This window comes from Cynara cardunculus (assembly GCF_001531365.2).
Source record: "Cynara cardunculus var. scolymus isolate 2C chromosome LG 11, CcrdV1, whole genome shotgun sequence".
In the NCBI taxonomy this organism is placed as follows: domain Eukaryota; kingdom Viridiplantae; phylum Streptophyta; class Magnoliopsida; order Asterales; family Asteraceae; genus Cynara; species Cynara cardunculus.
In genome coordinates this window covers 8,856,849-8,876,345 of record NC_037538.1, presented here as the reverse complement: position 1 = coordinate 8,876,345, position 19,497 = coordinate 8,856,849, and the positions used below count along the sequence as shown (strand labels likewise).

The following is a 19,497-nucleotide window of genomic DNA, read 5'->3' as shown; positions in this document are numbered from 1 at the left end:
AGCTAGGTAATTTTTGTGTCCCAGTGGTAGTAACTGTGGTATGTTTTTTTGAGTATGGTAAGATTTTAAATGAAACCAATTGCTTAAATAAAGAAAAAAAACAGTATCAGTATGCTTTCGAGTAGAGGCATCATAAACAATTTGTCATGCACCATTAGCATCCTTCATCATTTATTCTGCATGTGCACATGGGTAATGCCCAAGTTTTCTTCCGTAACAATTACTTTATTTCTATAAGAATAACACAAGCATCGGTACTTTGTTCCCTTTAAAGGTTTTCCACCATCTTGCACATTGTTGATTGTGCCATTAGTCGTGTTCATTAGAATTTATTAATTCATTTAGCATATTTCCTATTTTATTTCTTTTATCATTTATATGGTTTTGCCGGCCCATCCAAATTATTGATTAATTAGAGAACTTTTTTTGAAAACAAGTGTTTTTGTGTGCTTCAAGTGTGAATCCCTAGTGATCCTAGAGCTTGAAGGAACGAGTCCTCAAAATCCTAGTTTCCTTTCTCATTATCTTCTACAGATTCATGTCCTAAATTGTCTGTATCATATTAATATCAGTTACTAAACCATCCTTTGTCATTGTTCTGTTGGAAGTTTCATGTGAAATTTATCTAGTAGTGTTGCTTTAACCATAAGATGTTGTATTCACCACTATAAGATTAGCTGTTTTCTAATATTGCTTCCTTCCTATAATTTTTTTTCTTCTGTAGAATGGACGGGAGACAGTTTGGCCACATGATTCTCACACAGGATGGAGTTACTGCGTCACAATTCCAACTTGGGTTGTACTTCCAAAGTCTAGAGAATCAGAGGCTGTTGTGGTACTCAAATTGCATGAATCCATAGTCTTTATCTATACAAAGGGTTAGATGATGATTTTATGCCGTAATTTGAAATTGACATGATTAATCATTCAATTCACCTGCAAGTTTGCTTCATTTCCTTTTATTTTTGGTGCTTGAAGAGCTTTGAATCTAAAATTATAAATTGTGTTGACATCTTAAATTGGAAATTTATATTTTAAGAAATGGTGACAAGCATAGATGATAGGAGATTTTAGGGCTAGATGGCTGGGGCTGGATAGTTCTCAAAAGCAAGATATTAGAAACTAAGTGGTTTGCTCACACAAACTTTCATCGGCCATCAACTTGTTGTATTAAGAATATTACGATATTTTAAATAATGATTTACCACTAAAGATGGGTTTTCTAGCAATTTTTTTGAAGTACATGATATCTATATATGCCAAATGAAACTCTCACACACACATACACACCCCTCACCTTTGGTGAGGTTGGAACCCTTGACCTTGAGAAAGGTTGGGTTACCGGATGCCGCTGGGCCAATGTCCTTTGGTAAATTTGCCTTCTGTCTATCTTTGAATGTCATGAAATTGACTAATGCATTTCAAGTTCAAACATCTTTACACCTAGCCAAGGAATCAAGTTTTTTATTGGAAGTATCCTATACGTTTTTCTTTGTGATTTGAATGAATTCTACCATTTCTGTTAACACTTTAGGCTTCTCTGTATTAAACTTTCGTATGGACAGTTCTATAGGGTTCAAGTTGGCCTACAATCGCCCAAAGGGGTTACAACAACACGTGCGGTGTTAAGAAGATTCAATGATTTCTTGAAATTACTTGCTGCTGTAAGTTTGAGTTACTCTGAATCAAGCTCTATATTCTGTATCTTTTTTCCTCAAGTGTCTTATTACTTTTAATCTGTTTTTGCAGCTTAGAAAAGCATTTCCCAAAAGGAATTTCCCATCAGCACCACCAAAGGGACTCTTGCGGTTAAAAAGTAGAACGCTTTTGGAAGAGGTAGTAATCTTAATTGATCACACCTACTGTCATGAAGTAGTGATTGCTTGACATAATGTTTCAAAACCCTGACCACTCCTTGATCAAGAAAATTTTTGGGGTCGGATGTGTTCAGGTCAACCATGGTTGAACCGCTATTGACTTGTAACATAATTACATAATAAATATTTATACATACTAATAACGATATATATGTATATATATGTGTGTATATACATGTATTATATATATATATATATATGTATGTATATATAGCATATATAGCATATTAATACAACATAAAATATGGAAATTTCTAAGGGACGGAAATTTTTGGTGAAATTTCAACCTTACAAACACAAGGAAAATAGGAAATCATTTTATTAAAATAACAAAGTGAACAAAGGAAAAGTTCATTGAAAATAAGGGGCCGAGGACACTTTTATACTTCATCGGTTGATGATGGATTGTTTAACCACCTTCTGCACTGGTTGAACGGTTGAATCTTTGGGTCACCATTTTTAACTCTGTTGTTAATTACTAGGTTTTGTGATTGACTTGGACCGTGTGGTTTTTATTTGTTGGAGGGTCAACCGGTTCATATGACCGCTACTAATGTTGTCTTCTGTAAAACAAACACATGAGATTAATGCCCTAGATATTGCCATTAACTTTTTTATGTATATTGCTTTCAGATTTATTGGTTGGTGATGTGATCTCCTTTTCTTCTTAGTTAGTGATTCTGATTGAAATATTGTTGTTGGATAGTATGTTTGGGCATTTAAGATTCACACATTGGCTATTATGCAGCGCCGATGCTCTTTGGAGGAGTGGATAACAGAGTTGCTATCTGACATTGATATATCGAGAAGCTTTGTAGTGGCGTCGTTTCTTGAACTAGAATCTGCTGCTAGATCTTGTATGTGATTTCTGCCTCACCTCGTGTAACCTAAGATTCGTTTTCTTCAGTTTGAACAAAATTTCTGGAAATTCATTTTGTTTTATCTCCACTAAATTTAGACTTCTGATTGCATTTTGTAATCCTTCTGCAGCATTCCAAGATGACAACCAGCAAACTGTAGAAGGAAATTATTCTGTGAATAAGACCGTGTCTCCACTTCTTTATTCTAATTCCAGTGATTCGGTGGTTTCTAGTAGTACAATAGTCACACCAGACAATGGTAGTGATACTGCTTTTGAGACCTCTGAGGTTGGAACTTCAATCCTCGGAAGGGATAATATTTCTGAAGCTGATACAGATCTGTCGGTGGATGAAGATTTGACCGGTCCACTAGAAAAGCTCGTCAAATATGGTGTGTCAAACATCAATGAAGGCTTGTTTATGGGACAAACTATTTTAGAGCAGGTGGAAGGGCATCCTCGGCATACGATTCATGCCCGGGAGATCAACAAAGTTACAAGTGGAAGTGCGAGAAATGGTAATGCTTCAAGTGCAGCTTATCTTGATGTCAACCGAAAGGAGAGTGTGTCTGAATCAGAACAGGGTAAAGTGATTGGAAACTTTGAGAAGCTTTCGAATGGGAATTTTAGGAGTGAGGCAAGTTCATTAAGAGGAAGTTTATCACTAGATTTGGGGTTTAGCGATTTGTCTTCAKATGGTGACCTAATTTTCCAAAGAGGTGAAGATGTTTTCAGTGGTATAACCTTAGTTCTTCCATTAGATCAGCAGCTAAAGATGAACAGGGTTCTTATCAGTATGCAGCGGAGACTAGGAACAGCAAAAACTGACATGGAGGATCTTAAATCGCGATTAAACCAAGAAATAGCTGTGAAAGATTATCTTAAAACTAAGGTATGTTGGAAGTTCCACCCATTCTTCTATGAATCTTCACCCTTATTTCAGATAATTCATTCTTTTTTCTTATTTCACACTATCACGAAAACTAATAACCACCTGCATACAAGGAACATGGATATTTATGTGGTTCACCTGCAATGGACCATGGGAGGCGGTAAAACGAGTATCCGCTATGAGAAACAATACATTGGGGTACCATTGCTTTGACTAGAGGTTTGCTACCAAACTGATGAAAGTATCTTTGATGTAGGACTAATATGGACTTGCTATTTTAGTTGGGTTCTAGGCATCTCAACACTTTTACACCTTTTTTACCATAGGTGTGGAAATTTAGTAGTCACTTCTGCATACGCACAAAGAACACAAAATTTTATATAGTTAAACTAATAGGCTATATCCATGGGTTGCAGCAAATGACTAGTCACAGATGGAGGGAACAATTCATAGGGGATAATATATATGGAAAACTACATATTCCTAAATCATATTAGCATCCATGTCCAAGAGTGACACCCTGTTGGCCATTGGGGCTTTGCTACCGAACTGGTGGGAGACTCTCTAACATAGGGCAGTAGGGCTAAAACAGGCTTCCTATTTAGGTTAGGATTCTTTACATATCAACAACTTGTGACTTTTCCCCAAAGGGAAGGAAATCTAGTAGGCACAGAAAGAACACAACAATTTATGTTGGTTCACCTAATACATAAATGGGTACCGGCAAATGGGTAGTCACTATATGGAAAAAACAGACATATAGAATTATGTAGACAAAAACTACCTATCCATAAATCACATGGAGTAGTTATAGGCGCCAACAGCAAGACCCCAGTTTGGGCATCACTGCCCAACCAATGAGAGAGTCTCTGATGTTTGGCTAGCATGGACTTCCTATCTGAGTTGGAAATCTAGGCATCTCAACACTCGTAGACTTTAGCGAAAGGTGAGGAATTTAAAACAGTTTTAACCTTGCCTCTATGCTTTATGCTCTTCCAGTTTTTTTGTTATCATATGAACTATTGGGCCCAAATTGTACTTTCTGCATGAAACATGGCTACCTGATGGTATCTTATGCATATGAAGATGGTCTTCAATTTCATCCCCACCTTTCTTTCCCTTACTTCCCAAGAAAAGACGGAAAACTCAAAACACGTTGCTTTTTTTGCACCGTGTGAGCCCCATTTTTTCACATGAATCTGGCTATATAACATGTTTACTTCAACTGTCTTTATATTTTTAGGTCAAGGATTTGGAAGAGGAACTTGAAACTACCAAACAGAGAAATAAAGAAAACCTTCAGCAAGCTATGTTGATGGAAAGAGAAAGATTAACTCAAATGCAGTGGGATATGGAGGAACTTCGACGGAAATCACTAGAAATGGAGTTCAAGTTGAAGTCTCAACAGGTTTCATAGTTGTCTTTCTTTCTTTCACCTTATTTAATCAAGTACACAGCTTTCAGGGATAATGATTGATGAGTGAAACATTTCCAGGATGACAAACCAGAAAGAGAATCCCCAAATATATATATGATTCAAGAAAAAGATGAATTGCTTCAGGAGTTAGATGCTACCAAAAACAAGCTTGATCACCTATTGAAGAAATATCAAGAGCTAGAAGCGAAATCAAAAGCAGACGTCAAAGTTCTTGTTAAAGAAGTTAAATCCCTTAGAACTTCACAAGCCAGTTTGAAACAGCAGCTAAATCAATCACTTGAAGAAAAATCCAAGGCAGAGGTAGTCAATCACTCCATAAAGCATCTGTTAATTACCACCTTGCGTTCCATGAAATTTGAAAAAACATTACTTTTTGGGACGCCCCCTGTAAAAGGTCATCGTTGTTCATTGTTTACAATCATGAATTGTATTTTCGGAATAAAACATTTTGAAAGGTCATTGCTTGAGAAAAAAAAATCAGAAGGTAACTTTCCTAAATGAAATCTCATTTAAGGTCATTTTCCCGCCGGACCCCTGAAAATTGCATTGTTTCCTTTATGGGAAGTTTCCAAGTTAAAGTTACCTATTTGCTCATTAAGGTTGGGTCCAGTGAGAAATCAAACTTTCATGAGAAGCGTAAGAAGCGTAAGAAGCAATTGGTTAGAGGAAGTTCACATAAGTTAACATGTTAATGTATTTTAACTTGTATTAACATTTTATTATAACCTTCGTATTCTTCTCACTAAAATTTGATTTGTCGCACGATCCAAATTCTTGCTATTGGTGCTATTGATTTGGGCCCAAAATCTTCGCTAAAGTACGTGAGATGTCAAACATAGCAATTTTGATGGCACAAAGGGTCTTTTTCTGCTGTGATAGTATTTGCTACTGGAAAAATAGTAGTCTAAATCAAAGGAAATTAGCATCTACAACTCCACCGAGTTGCAACATTTTTTTTTTGGTTTTTGTTCAACTAAAATTACTTACTTGCTCATTGCAATCATTATAAAAACAGAGGTCTATTATACGGATTTGGGTCCATAAGCTTCCCTATGTTGTCATTATTGAAGGGGTATTTAAGACACCTTATTAGCACTGATATATTTCTATCAGATTATGCATCTTAATTCCATCGTTGGCATTACTATTATCACTTGAACCATAGATCAAAATATGGTTTATGCTTATTTGTTTAGTTTGTAAACAGAGAAATCCGAGAGTCTTATTATGAAAATTGTTCCAGAAACTACTGCAGGAAGAAAAACACAAGTCTGAGAAAGAAAAGGTCACTAGGATGAAGTTGATTCATGAATGTGGAGTTCTTCATCATCAGCTTCGTGATTGCAGCATGAATATCTTAGATGAAACTGAAGATGAACTCTTTCAAGATTCTTCATCGGTGCAAGCTGCTTCTGAAATGTTGCAAATATCTGATGATCAGATCGAAGCTCTCCTTTCTGAGGTACGTCGTGTTGATTCCTATTGTAGTTTTAAACACAACCTTGTTTTTTTCGTGCATATTGTGACCAGTGTAGGCAAGACTAGTTGGCTAGTGAAATCCTGTGGCTCGTGTTTGTCCAAAAGCTTGGCTAGCCTAAGTCAATACACTAGCAGCTTGTCAGATAATCTGAACCAAGTCATCTTGTCTGACTATCGGACCTGAGCTTGAGTCCAGTAAGGCAGTAACTTGGCTCTATAGCTTCATGGGTCAAAATGAAATTATGTAAAACCATCTTTTCAACTTTCACAAGCGTTTTTTCCATCAATTTTAAAGAAACATCTATAATAACCAGGGGCGGACCTCTTAGGAGCTGAGCAGGCTCTTGTGCACCCACTCACTTGATAATTGCAAGAGAAAAAAAAATTAGGCGTCTTTAAGGTGCACCCTCTTGATTTTGAGGGGTTCCCTTAAATACTTCGCAACCAAACCTCTAATAGAAATTAAACATGGCTGGGGATGGTTGGGTTGCCACTCCACATGCAAGAGTTCATAGTTTTGAATCTTATTGCAAATGAAAGTTTAATTTTTTATCTTTTAATTTTAAAGATTCAAGCCTGGTCCAGAGCATTAACTCAGGCCCTAAAATTGACAATTTTTCTTCCATTTTGATCTTATCATTCTTTTTCATGATCTATTTTCCTTCTCAACATTAATTCATCTTAAAAACCATTGCTTTTTATCTCATTTTCAAAGAAACATATATTTAATTTAAAGATCAAGATTGATTTTATTTGAAAAAATGTATTTTGTTCCCCAAATCGTAATTGGCTTTTCGTTAAACTGTGTTAGACTCTTGCCCCAGGTCTGCGATTTTGTGGACCTTTATCCACCTGTGCGCCTTCTCAAAGAGAATTTTGGGTCCGCCAGCGATAATAACGGCATTCTAAAATTCCAGACATTAAAGCCTTCAGTTATTAATGATGGTGAAAGCAACTCAATTTTAGGAAATAATACATTCGTCTTAATATGGTTTTATTGTTTTTTTACTGTTAACATAACAACGATGTAACAACTTGTCCCACATGGATAAAAAAGTAGGTTGATGAGCTTATAAGCTCAAAATTGTGAGCTACCAATAAGTTCCACCATGGTTTTGATTATTCGGTGTTCTTGATGCATTTTTCATCAGGCCCACATCTTATCACAAGATGATAAGCATGATGTTTCAGACATAAGTGAGGCTGATCATGAACTGAAGAAGATGTTGTCAAAGATCCTTGTGGATAACATCACACTACGAAAACAAGTAAGTTCTGTTATTAATTATGCTTTAAAATTTCACAGTTCAAAAGGGAAGGATGATGCAGGAAGATCTGCAGAAAATGAGTCTAGTCTTTAGATATAAAATGTGTCAAACTGTATATACATGGATTTGTATATGGGCTCTTCTTTGGGTAATTCTATCAGTAAGCAGTTGGTTTGTTTGAGGAAGTTGTATCATGATGAACTTAGATGGAGGAAAGGCAACGTGTTGTAGTTAAATTTCGGTCTAAAAAGATGGTGAAAAACTCTGATCCTTTCTTAAACTGCCATGTTGTAGTCAAAAGGTTTACTATTTTCTGGCCATTTACTAAAGACTTACCAGGTAAGCGTTTAATAATATCTCTTACCTTATCGATTGAGCATGGAAACGATCGGGAAATCTTATTCGGTAAAAGACATAGCAAGGTGTGAGTCTTGCCTCGTAAGTGAGAGAAAAGACTAAGCACTTACCAGGTTTAAGACACTTGCCCACAATCCATTTTTATGGGCGAAAATGTTACATGATAAGTAACGGTGATGTCTCTTGTCTGTATACTTACCCGGTAAGTACTTACCGGTAAAATTTAACACTATTATTTACTTACCGAGTAAGATTTTAGTCCATCAAAACGATATCATATGCAACAATTTACCCGGTAAGCGCTTACCATGGTAAAAGTTGTTGCCCTCACTTACCGGGTAAGATTCTTGGTCCTTATCGTATTCATCTGGTGAGATAAAGTGACTTGGTAAGCGTTTGGTAAACGGCTCCTTAGCCTTCATATTTTGTTAATATTCTACTTGTTCGATATGAAGTGAGATTTGGATTGTGTACATTTTGCTGCTGACCCTACTGTGACTGTATCCGTTTGGTTTACATGGAGCACAATTTGCAAGATAAACTTCAAGAATACAGATTGCAGTGTGTCATAATGACAATTCAGATAACGATTATTCTTTGTCGTGCCATTTTGTGTGGATTCGTGTTATAAATTGAACCATCGTTTGGTAAGAATTCTAGGATCGATCATGACCGTAGGATCATATAGCCATGTTAATATTGTATACTTGATTAGTCGTTTCTTACAATTATTATTGGTATGCATGATGTTGATACTTTGCAAAAAAAATAAAATTGTTTTGGGATGACCATGTATGAAATCGTGTGTAAACAAAATTTATTTTGCCAAAACAATTTTATCTTAAAAATTAAATTTGTGTTTATTCTTAAAAATCAATTTTATTCCAACTCCTTGTCTACTTCTAAATTTTGATAATTTTGGTTTTGAAAGATCTAAATGGAAAGGGCCGTTTATCAAACACTTACTGGCAAGAGTAGCTAGCCACCCTTACTTACCTTATATGGTAACATTCTCAACTATCAAAATGAATTGTTTTACCTAATAAATGCTTACCGGTAAGAATCTTCTCACTCACTTACCGGGTAAGATTCTTGGTGTGTGTTATTGGATCTTACCGAGTAAGATCCCCAGTCCTTGTCATGCTCATCCGGTAAAGTAAGTGTTGTCCAGTAAGCGTTTAACTATCATAATAATCAGATTGACTAAATAACTTTCAGATTTCATTCACTGTACAAAGAGGAGACTTTTGAAGATAATAATAATAAAGACATTATCATAACTTCATATATTCACCATTGAAGTATCTACAGACCAAGCAGTCAGCTATTTACACAAGGATTCAAGACTGCAAAACCTAATGAAATCCGTTGTAACTGAACAAACCCGGATCCCAGATTTCATTTTAGCATAACCAAAATAATATGATTCAATGTGCAATTTAGGATCAACCTGAAAGTGGAAGAATTACCTGGGAGTAGTAGTAACCCCTTCTCTGAAAATGATGTTGGCCATGTTTGGAGGAAGCCATTTGGCGTTTGTGATATTGACACGCTGCTGATTTTCTAGGATTTCAGAGTTTTTCGCAGTTGCTCTTCCCATTTTCTTCCCGACACAAAACCCTAATTTGATTGCGGTGAACAGACCTAAAGAAACCAAGAATGGCCTGACGACCCAATGAAAATCCTCAAGATGTTGGTACTTTTTCATCATGTTAGGACTTGTACTAAAAGAGATCAATTCAACTTCAGCTGGATCAGCCAAGAAGCAACTGTTTTCATCACCAAAAGCCAATCTATTCGGGAACTTGACAACAAGACAACCATTTGGTAACACCTGAGAAACCCGCCCGGTGGCCCACTCATAACCTCTTTTTCGAAGCCATTGAAATCTTGGGCTGATAACATTAGATTTTAGCCTCACAAACTGCCCAGTACAATAACTTTCTGCCATTTGGAGGTCTGAATAAACACCTTTCCAGAGAGTTTCAATCCCAATGATACCAATGGCTACACTTCCATCACGGTTAATGGAGTGAAGGATACCAATAGGAGAGTGTTTATTGTTTTCTTTCTTCAAACGGACCCAATCCCCTGCTGCCAGCCCAAATGTGACCCGTTCCAATGTAGATCCATGGACTCTAACCGGATCATGTATTCCATGCACCCGTACCAAAACAAAACCATTTTGATTGCTATCAGTGTCTAAACCCACGATTATCCCCGCTGGAACAACCATGTTTTCGGGCTTGCAAGAGTTTAGTGGCTTTCTTGATCGCACCATATCACCCACCTGAAGACGGTCTTTTGACAAAAACCATTCTGTGTAGCCGTTCCAATTTGATTTCTCTACAATGGTCCTGCTACCGGTATTAGTCCAGCTTCCATCATGGTAAGCTGCATTCTTTGAGCTGCAAATTTGGTATATAACTTGGATGATGGAAATAAGAAAGCGATGCTTTTCAAAGATGGTCACAGATGTGAAAAGCTCCCGTTAAACATCAAAATTTGATTTTTGTGAATAAACAGAGGCGATCAAAAAATCAATATAGCTTAGAGAAGGCATTCACATCAAAGAGGCTACATTTGAGACCTTATACAGATTAACAAAATTTATTTTAGAATAGTATTTCTATGATTGACTTGTGGTGAATTTTCAGCATCTAAGGTCATTTCATATCATATATCATGGTTTTTTGATACCATAATTCTTCTTATTTGGAGCAAGAAACCAAGCGGCAAATAGGTTGCATATGGAATTAAGTCATTAACTTAATGATGCACATGTATATGTGTTAGCAATATGATATATAGCAAATATATTATATATATGAGGGTGACTTGAGCCCTACTCGATCACTTAACCTTATGTAAAAGGTTAATGAGGGCCGCATTCAGTAGTGACGGTGGCTCATCCAAATGAGCCTTTATTCATGGAATGGAAGGAAGGTGGACCTATTCTTCCTGGTCAAGAGGAACTGTTAGAGGTAGTGCGCTTGATTATTATAGAAATTCAAGGTTATAAGACCTATTCCTTTGGCTGATTGTTTGCATTGGATCTCAGGCTTATATTGAACTCCTTAAATGCATAATTTTTCATCTTTCACTGATGGAATTTTTGTCACCATTAAAGAGAAGTGCATACATCCACGGAAACCAATATCCTCAGATTATATTTCTATGAATCATAAATGAATTCCAAAATAATGAAAGATGCGTACCTTTCAAAGACATGTAATATATCTGCCATCAAAGGACGACTCCTGAAGTCATACTCAAAACAGCCAATAATTACATTCACAACAGCAGGAGGAAGACCATCTGGAATGTGTGGTTTTTCTTGCCTTTTTACAACTGAGTTATATATTTCATCAATAGACTTACCACACCAAGGTTGCACACCTGTCAACATTTCCACAATGCTGCAGCCGAAGCCCCATGAATCAGTCTCAAAAGCTAAGGGGCCTCTAACTTCTGGCTGCCATTGTTCAGGGGCCATGTAGTTTGGCGTGCCAAGTCTTCTAGTCATATCTGAACTAGGCAATGGTACCCCTAGCAGAACATAAGGGATTCCCAAATCGCCCAAAATTGCCTTGTCGTCTCCATTCAGGAGGATGTTAAAAGGTTTAAGATTAAGAATTAGGCTCTCTTTTGAATGCACTTCCATAATTCCCTGAGCCAGATCAATCCCATACCTATCAGCATTAACAGGCTCCTCTGAATAATACTATGGATCAATTATTAAACAAACTAGCAAATAATTTCATATTATCATTTACCAACGTTACCTCAACACATCAGGCAAAGAAAGCTTTCCGCCTTTAAAACGAGCCATTTGATCACCAACTGATCCCTCATAAAATTTCATAACAATGCATATCTGAAATATATGAAACCTTTTAATGAAGACAACTACACAAGTACATAAATTCATTAATCATCTACAAGCAAGTATTCCCTCTGTCCCAAGATAAATGCAACAAATCTCTTTTTGGGTTGCGGCAAATAAATGCAAATTCCCTTTTGGATAAGATTCAAATTAATTATCACAAAATTTTGGTATAATTTATTTTGGTCCAAAAGATTCCTCTAGATTATAGTTGTTGAGGGGCATTTGCGGATATTTAACGAATAGTCAAACATTGTATTATCTTGGGACCGATAAAGTATAATTTTGTTTCTAGAAAAAAAGTAGGATCTGCTTATTTACCTTCCCACTTATAACTGAAACACCATGCAGCAAGCATGCACCTTGTAATCCTTGAGTTTCGGACAACAAAACATTAAGTTTATCTAATACAGCCTTGATGTTATCTTCCTTGATATGATGTAACATCTTTACAGCCACTTCATGATACTCTTCATAATCTTCAGTAACTTGATGACGAGTTGCTAACCAGACATCGCCAAATGGGCCCCTTCCAAGTCTATGCCTAAGTTTTATAGATGCAGGATTTATCCATGGATTGATGTGGTTAGCAGATGCACTTATAGTTGTAAGCTGATCATAATCATTATCAACAATCTCGAAGTCAAAGGAAGTTGACGGTCTATTTGCAACAACTTTTCCAGCCATTAAGTCCTGAATGAAAGATAACTGATCATGTGTAATCAACAAAGATCAACAAAGATCAATAAGAAAATAATAAATTTGCATAGCTCAAATATTCCATAGTTAAAAACTAACTTTGCAATTTTCCTTCATGTATAACCTTAGAAAGATTGTACTAAATGATGCATTTATATATATATATATATATATATATATATATATATATAGCACTGGAAGAAAGATGGAAACAGAAAATGCAATGATGTAGGTATGTGTGATGCAATATGCATCAGGAAACCTCAGTTTTCCATCCATTTCATCAAATTATAATACTTGTCATGTGGAAATTGCAACATGTGACTTGACAAATAGGGTTGGTAACATGAGAAACTGGTAATAAGGAATCCGAAATAAGGGCTACAAAGACTGTCTTTGGAATATGAACACAGCCTCGGATACGTTCAAGCAACTAACTGAGATCGAGGGAAGGCAAAGACTATCTTAGGTCTAATGGATGACATAAATTTCAGCAAACAATTTTTGGAGACATGTCAAATAAGTTCTGTAATAATGGTAACTCAAGATTTACTTACAATAATGGTTAATTCAATATAATATATATGTACACACACACCCGTACACACGCACACACGATGACTCCTAATATTTTTTTGGTGTTCTTATATCATCCATCTCATAGCTGGTGTGGCAACAGTTACAAATTTAAGAGCTTATGCGCATAACCAGCTTAAGTCATGCTCACATACAACAACAAAACTTGTATCCCCAGGTCTAATTAGAACAGAAATTTCCACCATAATCTCAATTACATAATGAAGTAGAAGGACCACACCGCCATAATTAGTAAAATCGAGTATAAACACCCACCATAGTCTACAACTAGCTCCCTAAATACCAAAGAAGGTAAATAGACTCGAAATTCATTCTAAACATTTTTACCCAAATTTCAACTCTTCTTTATCATCCTCATGCGCGCATACAAAAACAACTAATAAGGAGAAATATAATTTGATTTTCCTTTTTTTGCAATTTGTGCCCTAACTATCTAAACCAACTAAAAAGGGGAACAAATTCAGCACTTGAAGCATAAAATTTTGAACAAAAAATTCAACATCCCAAAACCCCTTACCGCTTGGGAGCAGATTAGAGATTGAAAACTCGAGTTTTGACAAATTAATGCAACGATCAAGTAGAAGTGATCGTGATGATATATCAATCATGAGATTTGTTTATAGTAAAACAACAAAACGAAAAAGAAGAGATGACAAAATCTGAGTAGCGAGGTAGAGAATTTACAGGTGAAGAAAACAATCAGAGAAAGCAATCGATGGTTTCAGTGTTGCAAGCATCGGCAACTTCATTAAACAAATCAAAGTTGTGGAGTCCATCGCCATCCATGGAAACTGAATTTTAAAGTGTGAAAAGATATTTTCTTTTTTCTTTTTCTTTTTTCTGGATAAATATTAAAAGAGTAAAAAATAAATTTGGTCCATTTCGTTTATCGAAAATAATATTTTTATCCCTTAGTTTCGAAGTTACAAAGGACTATCATGATTTGTAAAAATAATCGGACTTGTTTTTAGTAATAGTTAAAAAATCTGTCAAATGAGGGACAATTACATCAATTAAGAAACAATTTCTGAATCGTTAAGAGGTGATTTTTTTTAGCAAAAAAAATATTTGTTTCTTAATGATTCTAAAACATTCTTAATGATTTTGTATCATGTGTCTACCTTAACCATTCAGCGCCCTAATTTCGTTAAAATAATTACCAAACAATTCTAGTTCATTTTGCACTATATCATGACAGATGAGAGCCTCTTAATCATTCTGACCACTTAATCACTCTGCATCAAATCATTCAACAACTGTCAAATAGTATTATCAAAACCCACAAAAAACAAAATTGAAAAATCAATTTTGGTCGAGTAAATGATAAGAAAATTACACCTCAATTAATGGAAATTTTTAATGACAGTTATAGAGAGATCATGTTTTCCAAACAACTATGATCCTCTTGTAATTTTAAAACTACAACAACAAAAAAATGTTTTTTCAACAAACTGATCAAATTCATAGTTTACTTATATTTAATAACTCACGTCGTTTAATCTTTGAACCATATATAAATTCAAAAACTTATAAGCAAAACAAATTTCATTTGTATTTTGTAATTATCCATATTTTTAAATAAATTTAAAAACTTATAATGAAGTATCTAGATAAAAAAAATTAATTTTTTTATATATTGAGCATTGTTTAATAGCATATACTATATTATAAAACATTTGGTAAAAACTTTTAAAACTTATTTTTTTACTTCTTATTGAGGTATATTACTTAAAAATTCAAAATTACAAATAGATTATATGTAAGTGTAACTTATTAAATCTTCATGCTTGAATTTATACTAACTGTAGATACACTTAATTAAATACAAGATAAACATCTTAATTTACATATAAAAAATCTAAAATATAATTAAAATAATTATTGAGTTATAACAGAATATTTTATTATCATTTTTATAAAAATTATATTATTAAAGAAAAATAAATTACTTTGTTAATAAACTTAAATTAAATTATAATAATAAATTACACAAAAAACTGGTAACTTTTAAATATTTAATTTGAAAGTATATTTTTTCAAAATTTTATGAAATCTTTAATTTTATATTTTATTTAAAAATAAAAACATTATCGCTTTTTCAAAACCATATAAAATTGATTATTACGTCGATAGAGATAAAAGATAAAATATATTAGAATCGAGATGGATTTCACTGCATTGCGTGAGTACTCTTCTACTGTACAATAATTTAAATTTTAAGTTTACAAGTAATTAATATGTCTTTTATTATTTTTTAAAGTTCTTTTAATCCTATGAAACTAACTGATAAATACGTTTAAATACAAAATAATAATTGAATCAAATGTCAACATGATTGATGTTTATCTTAAAGTTAATCAAAAACCGTACTTGATGAAATACATTATTATTATTATTATTTCTATAAAAAAAATGTTACCGTATAAACATTTAACCATATGACTAAAGCGGAAATAAATATGAATTCATCTTTATAATCTTTAAACTACAAGCATGCCTATAAACCAAATAATTTCACAAACTTGGATCTTGAAGCGATTATCAACTACAATTGCAGTGATTGGGAGGTGATGGCTCCTCAAAATCTTACCCGATAAGTTAAGTAGAAGTCTTGAATCTTACCGTTAAACGCTTACCGGATAAGAATTGGGTAAACGATCCCTAAGCGATACCGATAGCGATAGAGATGATCTAAATGATACACCTTTTTAATAACATATCAGATATTAAAATAGTATTAAATTGATTATTTTAAGTCAAAAGTACCGACAAACGATAAGCTAAACTTGCATTTTGACAAAATTACTGAAATGATCTTTTAAATAAACAATTTTCGTTGTCTATATTATTCCAAAATAACACAACTTTTATTCCCATTAATAATTTTTACTTTAAATTATGTCACTTTGATTTTGATTTATTTTATTTTCGTTGACAAAAAATTGTGGCAAATCGTCCTACGGATTTTTATGTATGTGATATGAAGTTACATAAATAAAGTAATATTTGGATCAAACTCCTTCCTTGCAATCAGATTTAGCTTCCGACATCCAACGTTTACCTTTTCAATGGTTCACTCATCGTACAAAATGTTTCAATAATTTTTGGGCAGACTGATGCTGCAACCCCAGGCCATTTGTCGTCTTTCCTTGTGTGGATTCTATTTCAATGGAAACTTGATGAGTCGATCCGACTACACGTCTTGCTTGTGGAGCGTAAGTTTCGATGTTTGAAGGGTTTTCTTTTTATGTGTTTGCTTCGTTTTTCTTGGGTGTTTGTTTTTAGCTTTGTTCGGCTGGGTTCATATGAATCGAGATGTCTTTTTGTTTTCGGTTTTCCTGTCTTAATCTCTTTTGTTTGATTATGCTTGGTTTTGTTTCTTTTTGGTCGATTTAATTAATGATGTCTTTCAAGAAAATCGGAGAAAAAATATTTTTATTAAATCAAAGTATTTTTTAACGAAAAACTAGTTATTTATTTATTTTTATGTACTTGAAAATAGTGCGCAAAAGGACACGTCACCTTTCTGACCAACCGAAAGAAACTGTCAAATTTCAACAAAGAGGAGGATTTCCTTTCTCGCATTCCGTCTCTCCGGTCCCCAAATCCAAATTTCAAACCCTAACCATAACTTTCCCTCTAATTCTTAGCGATTGATTACCATCCAATTCATAATCATCATCATCAATTTCTCCATCCATTGAATCTTATCGCAATCACATTATCATCAGCATCTCATCTATTGATAATTTACTCGTATTAATTAAGGGATGGGAATTTTAGCGAATGAGGTTGGCGATTTCGCTGATTTTGGATATAATCGTAATGTTTCTAATCGTAAGGCTTCCTTTGAGATAAGTCAATCATCGCCATTTTCGACAAACACTTATCCTCCATTCTTGCCGGATAAACGCTACTCATGGAAGCGACTTCCATTTGGCAAATTCTCCTTCCAACCGATCAGACTTTGCGTTCTCAAGTTAGATGGATCTTCTTTTGGTAACTTCTTATAAATGCATTTGTTTATTGATTTGAGTAATTGTTATTTATGATCCTCCTCTCTGCCTCTATATACATTTCGTCATTTTTCTTTCTGGAATTAAAGGAATGTTGAATGATCTGCTTGTTACGTAGATATTATTGTTACAAAGAAAGCAACGGTGGCAAAATTGAAGCAGGCAGTGGAGGCTGCTTTCAGTTATTTGCCTAAACAAGGAGATGCCAAGGTTTCATGGTATGCCTAATTATCCTCTCTAATGGTTCATTATTTATGATTCTCCCCCCTTTTATCTTCTTCTAGACATGCTAAAAATACGGAATTTGTCAATTCTTGGCCATTGGATCTAGAAGTTAAGTTCTATATAATGGTGGTAAGATGAGTTCAAAGAAAATGATTCATTTGATTGTGTTCATAGGTCGCATGTATGGGGGCAGTTCTGCTTATGCTTCAAGGGTCAGAAACTCCTTCGTGACCGTGATTCTATTGTGCGATATGGGATCCAGAATGGTGATCAGGTCAGCGTATTCCATCCTTGGATACAGTATTTTAAATAGGATTTTGCTTTATATATTCCTTCTCTAGCTGCTAATATCACTACAAAACATATGGATATGGTGTTTATCTTAGATATGTTCACATCTTATGTTTAATCATTATAAAGAATGTAATTTGAATTCAGAATCTATCAGGGTCACAAATCACAACTGATCATCTGGGTGGGGAAGATTTGTTACTTTTTGTACAGACATATATTCGACATTTGATCTTTAACATTCAAGTAACAAATCTTATCGGTTTCCATTGCTCAGCTTCGGTTTGTTCGACATACACCTCATGTCAATAATCTTGCAAGTGAAAGATCAGAGAAGCTCGCTTACGGCACAGATGAAGCCAAGGGGTAAGTTATTGACTTACGTAACAAGATTTAGTTCGTATTTGTGGAATCAACTAGAAAATACCAAATGAATAAATGAACTTGAAGTTTGGGAATTTCCAAAATAGGTCATCAAGCAAAATGGATTATTCATATATAGACATGAAAAAGAAGAGCTGGAACGATCACTCGAACCAGCCAAATCTTGTCCTAAATGAAATCAATGATGGTTATGTGGATTTTGGTGCTAATACGAAACCTCGGCCAAAATGGGGTTGCATGAGAGGGTTGTTTTCAAACCGAAGACACGAAGGCCCAACAAAGGGACATGATCGTGTTGTCAATTCTACAATAAGACTTGGGCGAACATTTCAAGATTGTGAGTTATGTGCAGCCTCGTCCTCATATTACACTCCAAAAGAGCATTTGAGAAGAGGAGGGGGTTTCAAACACGATGATACAAATATCAATGGAACGAAAGATATTTCATGCAGATCGAATGCTGGTTCCAACGCATACGGATCATGTGGGCGAACGAGTTCATTGTTCAATGGCTTCACCGGAGGTTTTGGAGGTTTCGGTTATCCGATGGGTTATTACATGAAATAACGAGGTTTGTGACTACTTGAAGTACTTGAGTATATATCATCTTTGGATCTCGGATGTCGTTGGTGATGATGGTAATAAAGATGTAGTCATCATCATCCATTTAAGTTTCGGAGTGGGAAACTCGTTAATAATTGAGCCATGATATCTAAAATAAAGAAGCCAAATTTTGAATAAATGTGAAATTACGTGGTGAAATATGAAAAATAGTTGAATTTTTTTTTTCGTGAGGACATTATAATGTGTTAGAATAATTTTTTTGGTTTTCACATTTGCTGTTTTTATTTAATAACTAATGACATCTAAGTGAGAAACAATATTTTATAGCAAATTGGACTGAGATACCCGTTGTTAACAAGAAAAAATATAGCAAATATTTTATAATAATTTAGAGTATGGTAAATTTAATTAAAATAGTCGTTTTCAGATGTTGGTTTCATCATTTAACCATTTCTTTTCTAAAATCAACAAAATGTTACTAGATCCGCAAGTAACAAATCCATAATTTGCAGAAGGATCAAAATGTAAAAAAAGTTTATAAACCAAATCTGCAAATTCTAACATCTATATCTATTTTACAGATTTAATTCTTATACTTACAGACCTGTTTCAGAAACTTTTTTTTATACTTTTATCCATCTATAAATTCCAAAAGCTATCACTTA

At 34.4% G+C, this 19,497-nt stretch overlaps 2 protein-coding genes across 7 annotated transcripts in view; one reads left to right on the top strand and one right to left on the bottom strand.

Moving 5' to 3' along the window:
* LOC112521144 (PX domain-containing protein EREL2-like) overlaps positions 1 to 8,057 on the top strand; it is a 10,128-nt gene extending 2,071 nt beyond the window's left edge. Inside the window, exons 2-11 of one of the 3 annotated variants that reach the window (XM_025129842.1) lie at positions 725 to 835; positions 1,566 to 1,664; positions 1,750 to 1,836; positions 2,626 to 2,734; positions 2,868 to 2,996; positions 3,075 to 3,628; positions 4,872 to 5,036; positions 5,124 to 5,366; positions 6,310 to 6,528; positions 7,697 to 8,057. In XM_025129842.1, coding sequence (XP_024985610.1) covers positions 725 to 835; positions 1,566 to 1,664; positions 1,750 to 1,836; positions 2,626 to 2,734; positions 2,868 to 2,996; positions 3,075 to 3,628; positions 4,872 to 5,036; positions 5,124 to 5,366; positions 6,310 to 6,528; positions 7,697 to 7,906 — 1,926 coding nt within the window. In that variant the 3' untranslated portion in view covers positions 7,907 to 8,057. Of the gene's footprint in view, positions 1 to 724; positions 836 to 1,565; positions 1,665 to 1,749; positions 1,837 to 2,625; positions 2,735 to 2,867; positions 3,629 to 4,871; positions 5,037 to 5,123; positions 5,367 to 6,309; positions 6,529 to 7,696 lie in introns of all 3 variants that reach the window. The other 2 variants (XM_025129841.1, XM_025129840.1) reach the window with 2 other exon arrangements.
* A 1,314-nt stretch (positions 8,058 to 9,371) lies between these two features.
* LOC112521367 (E3 ubiquitin-protein ligase KEG) lies at positions 9,372 to 14,119 on the bottom strand. 4 transcript variants are annotated; one of them, XM_025130190.1, is made up of 5 exons: positions 14,037 to 14,119; positions 12,378 to 12,749; positions 11,956 to 12,047; positions 11,389 to 11,862; positions 9,372 to 10,578 (listed from the first exon to the last, which is right to left on the bottom strand). In XM_025130190.1, exons 2-5 carry the CDS (start codon positions 12,741 to 12,743, stop codon positions 9,636 to 9,638), a joined length of 1,875 nt encoding a protein of 624 aa, XP_024985958.1. In that variant the 5' UTR covers positions 12,744 to 12,749; positions 14,037 to 14,119; the 3' UTR covers positions 9,372 to 9,635. The 4 variants fall into 4 exon arrangements, with proteins under 4 accessions (XP_024985958.1, XP_024985961.1, XP_024985959.1 ...); XM_025130193.1 differs by having other exon boundaries at positions 9,372 to 10,527; XM_025130191.1 differs by having other exon boundaries at positions 13,870 to 14,100.
* Between the last annotated feature and the right edge of the window lie 5,378 nt (positions 14,120 to 19,497).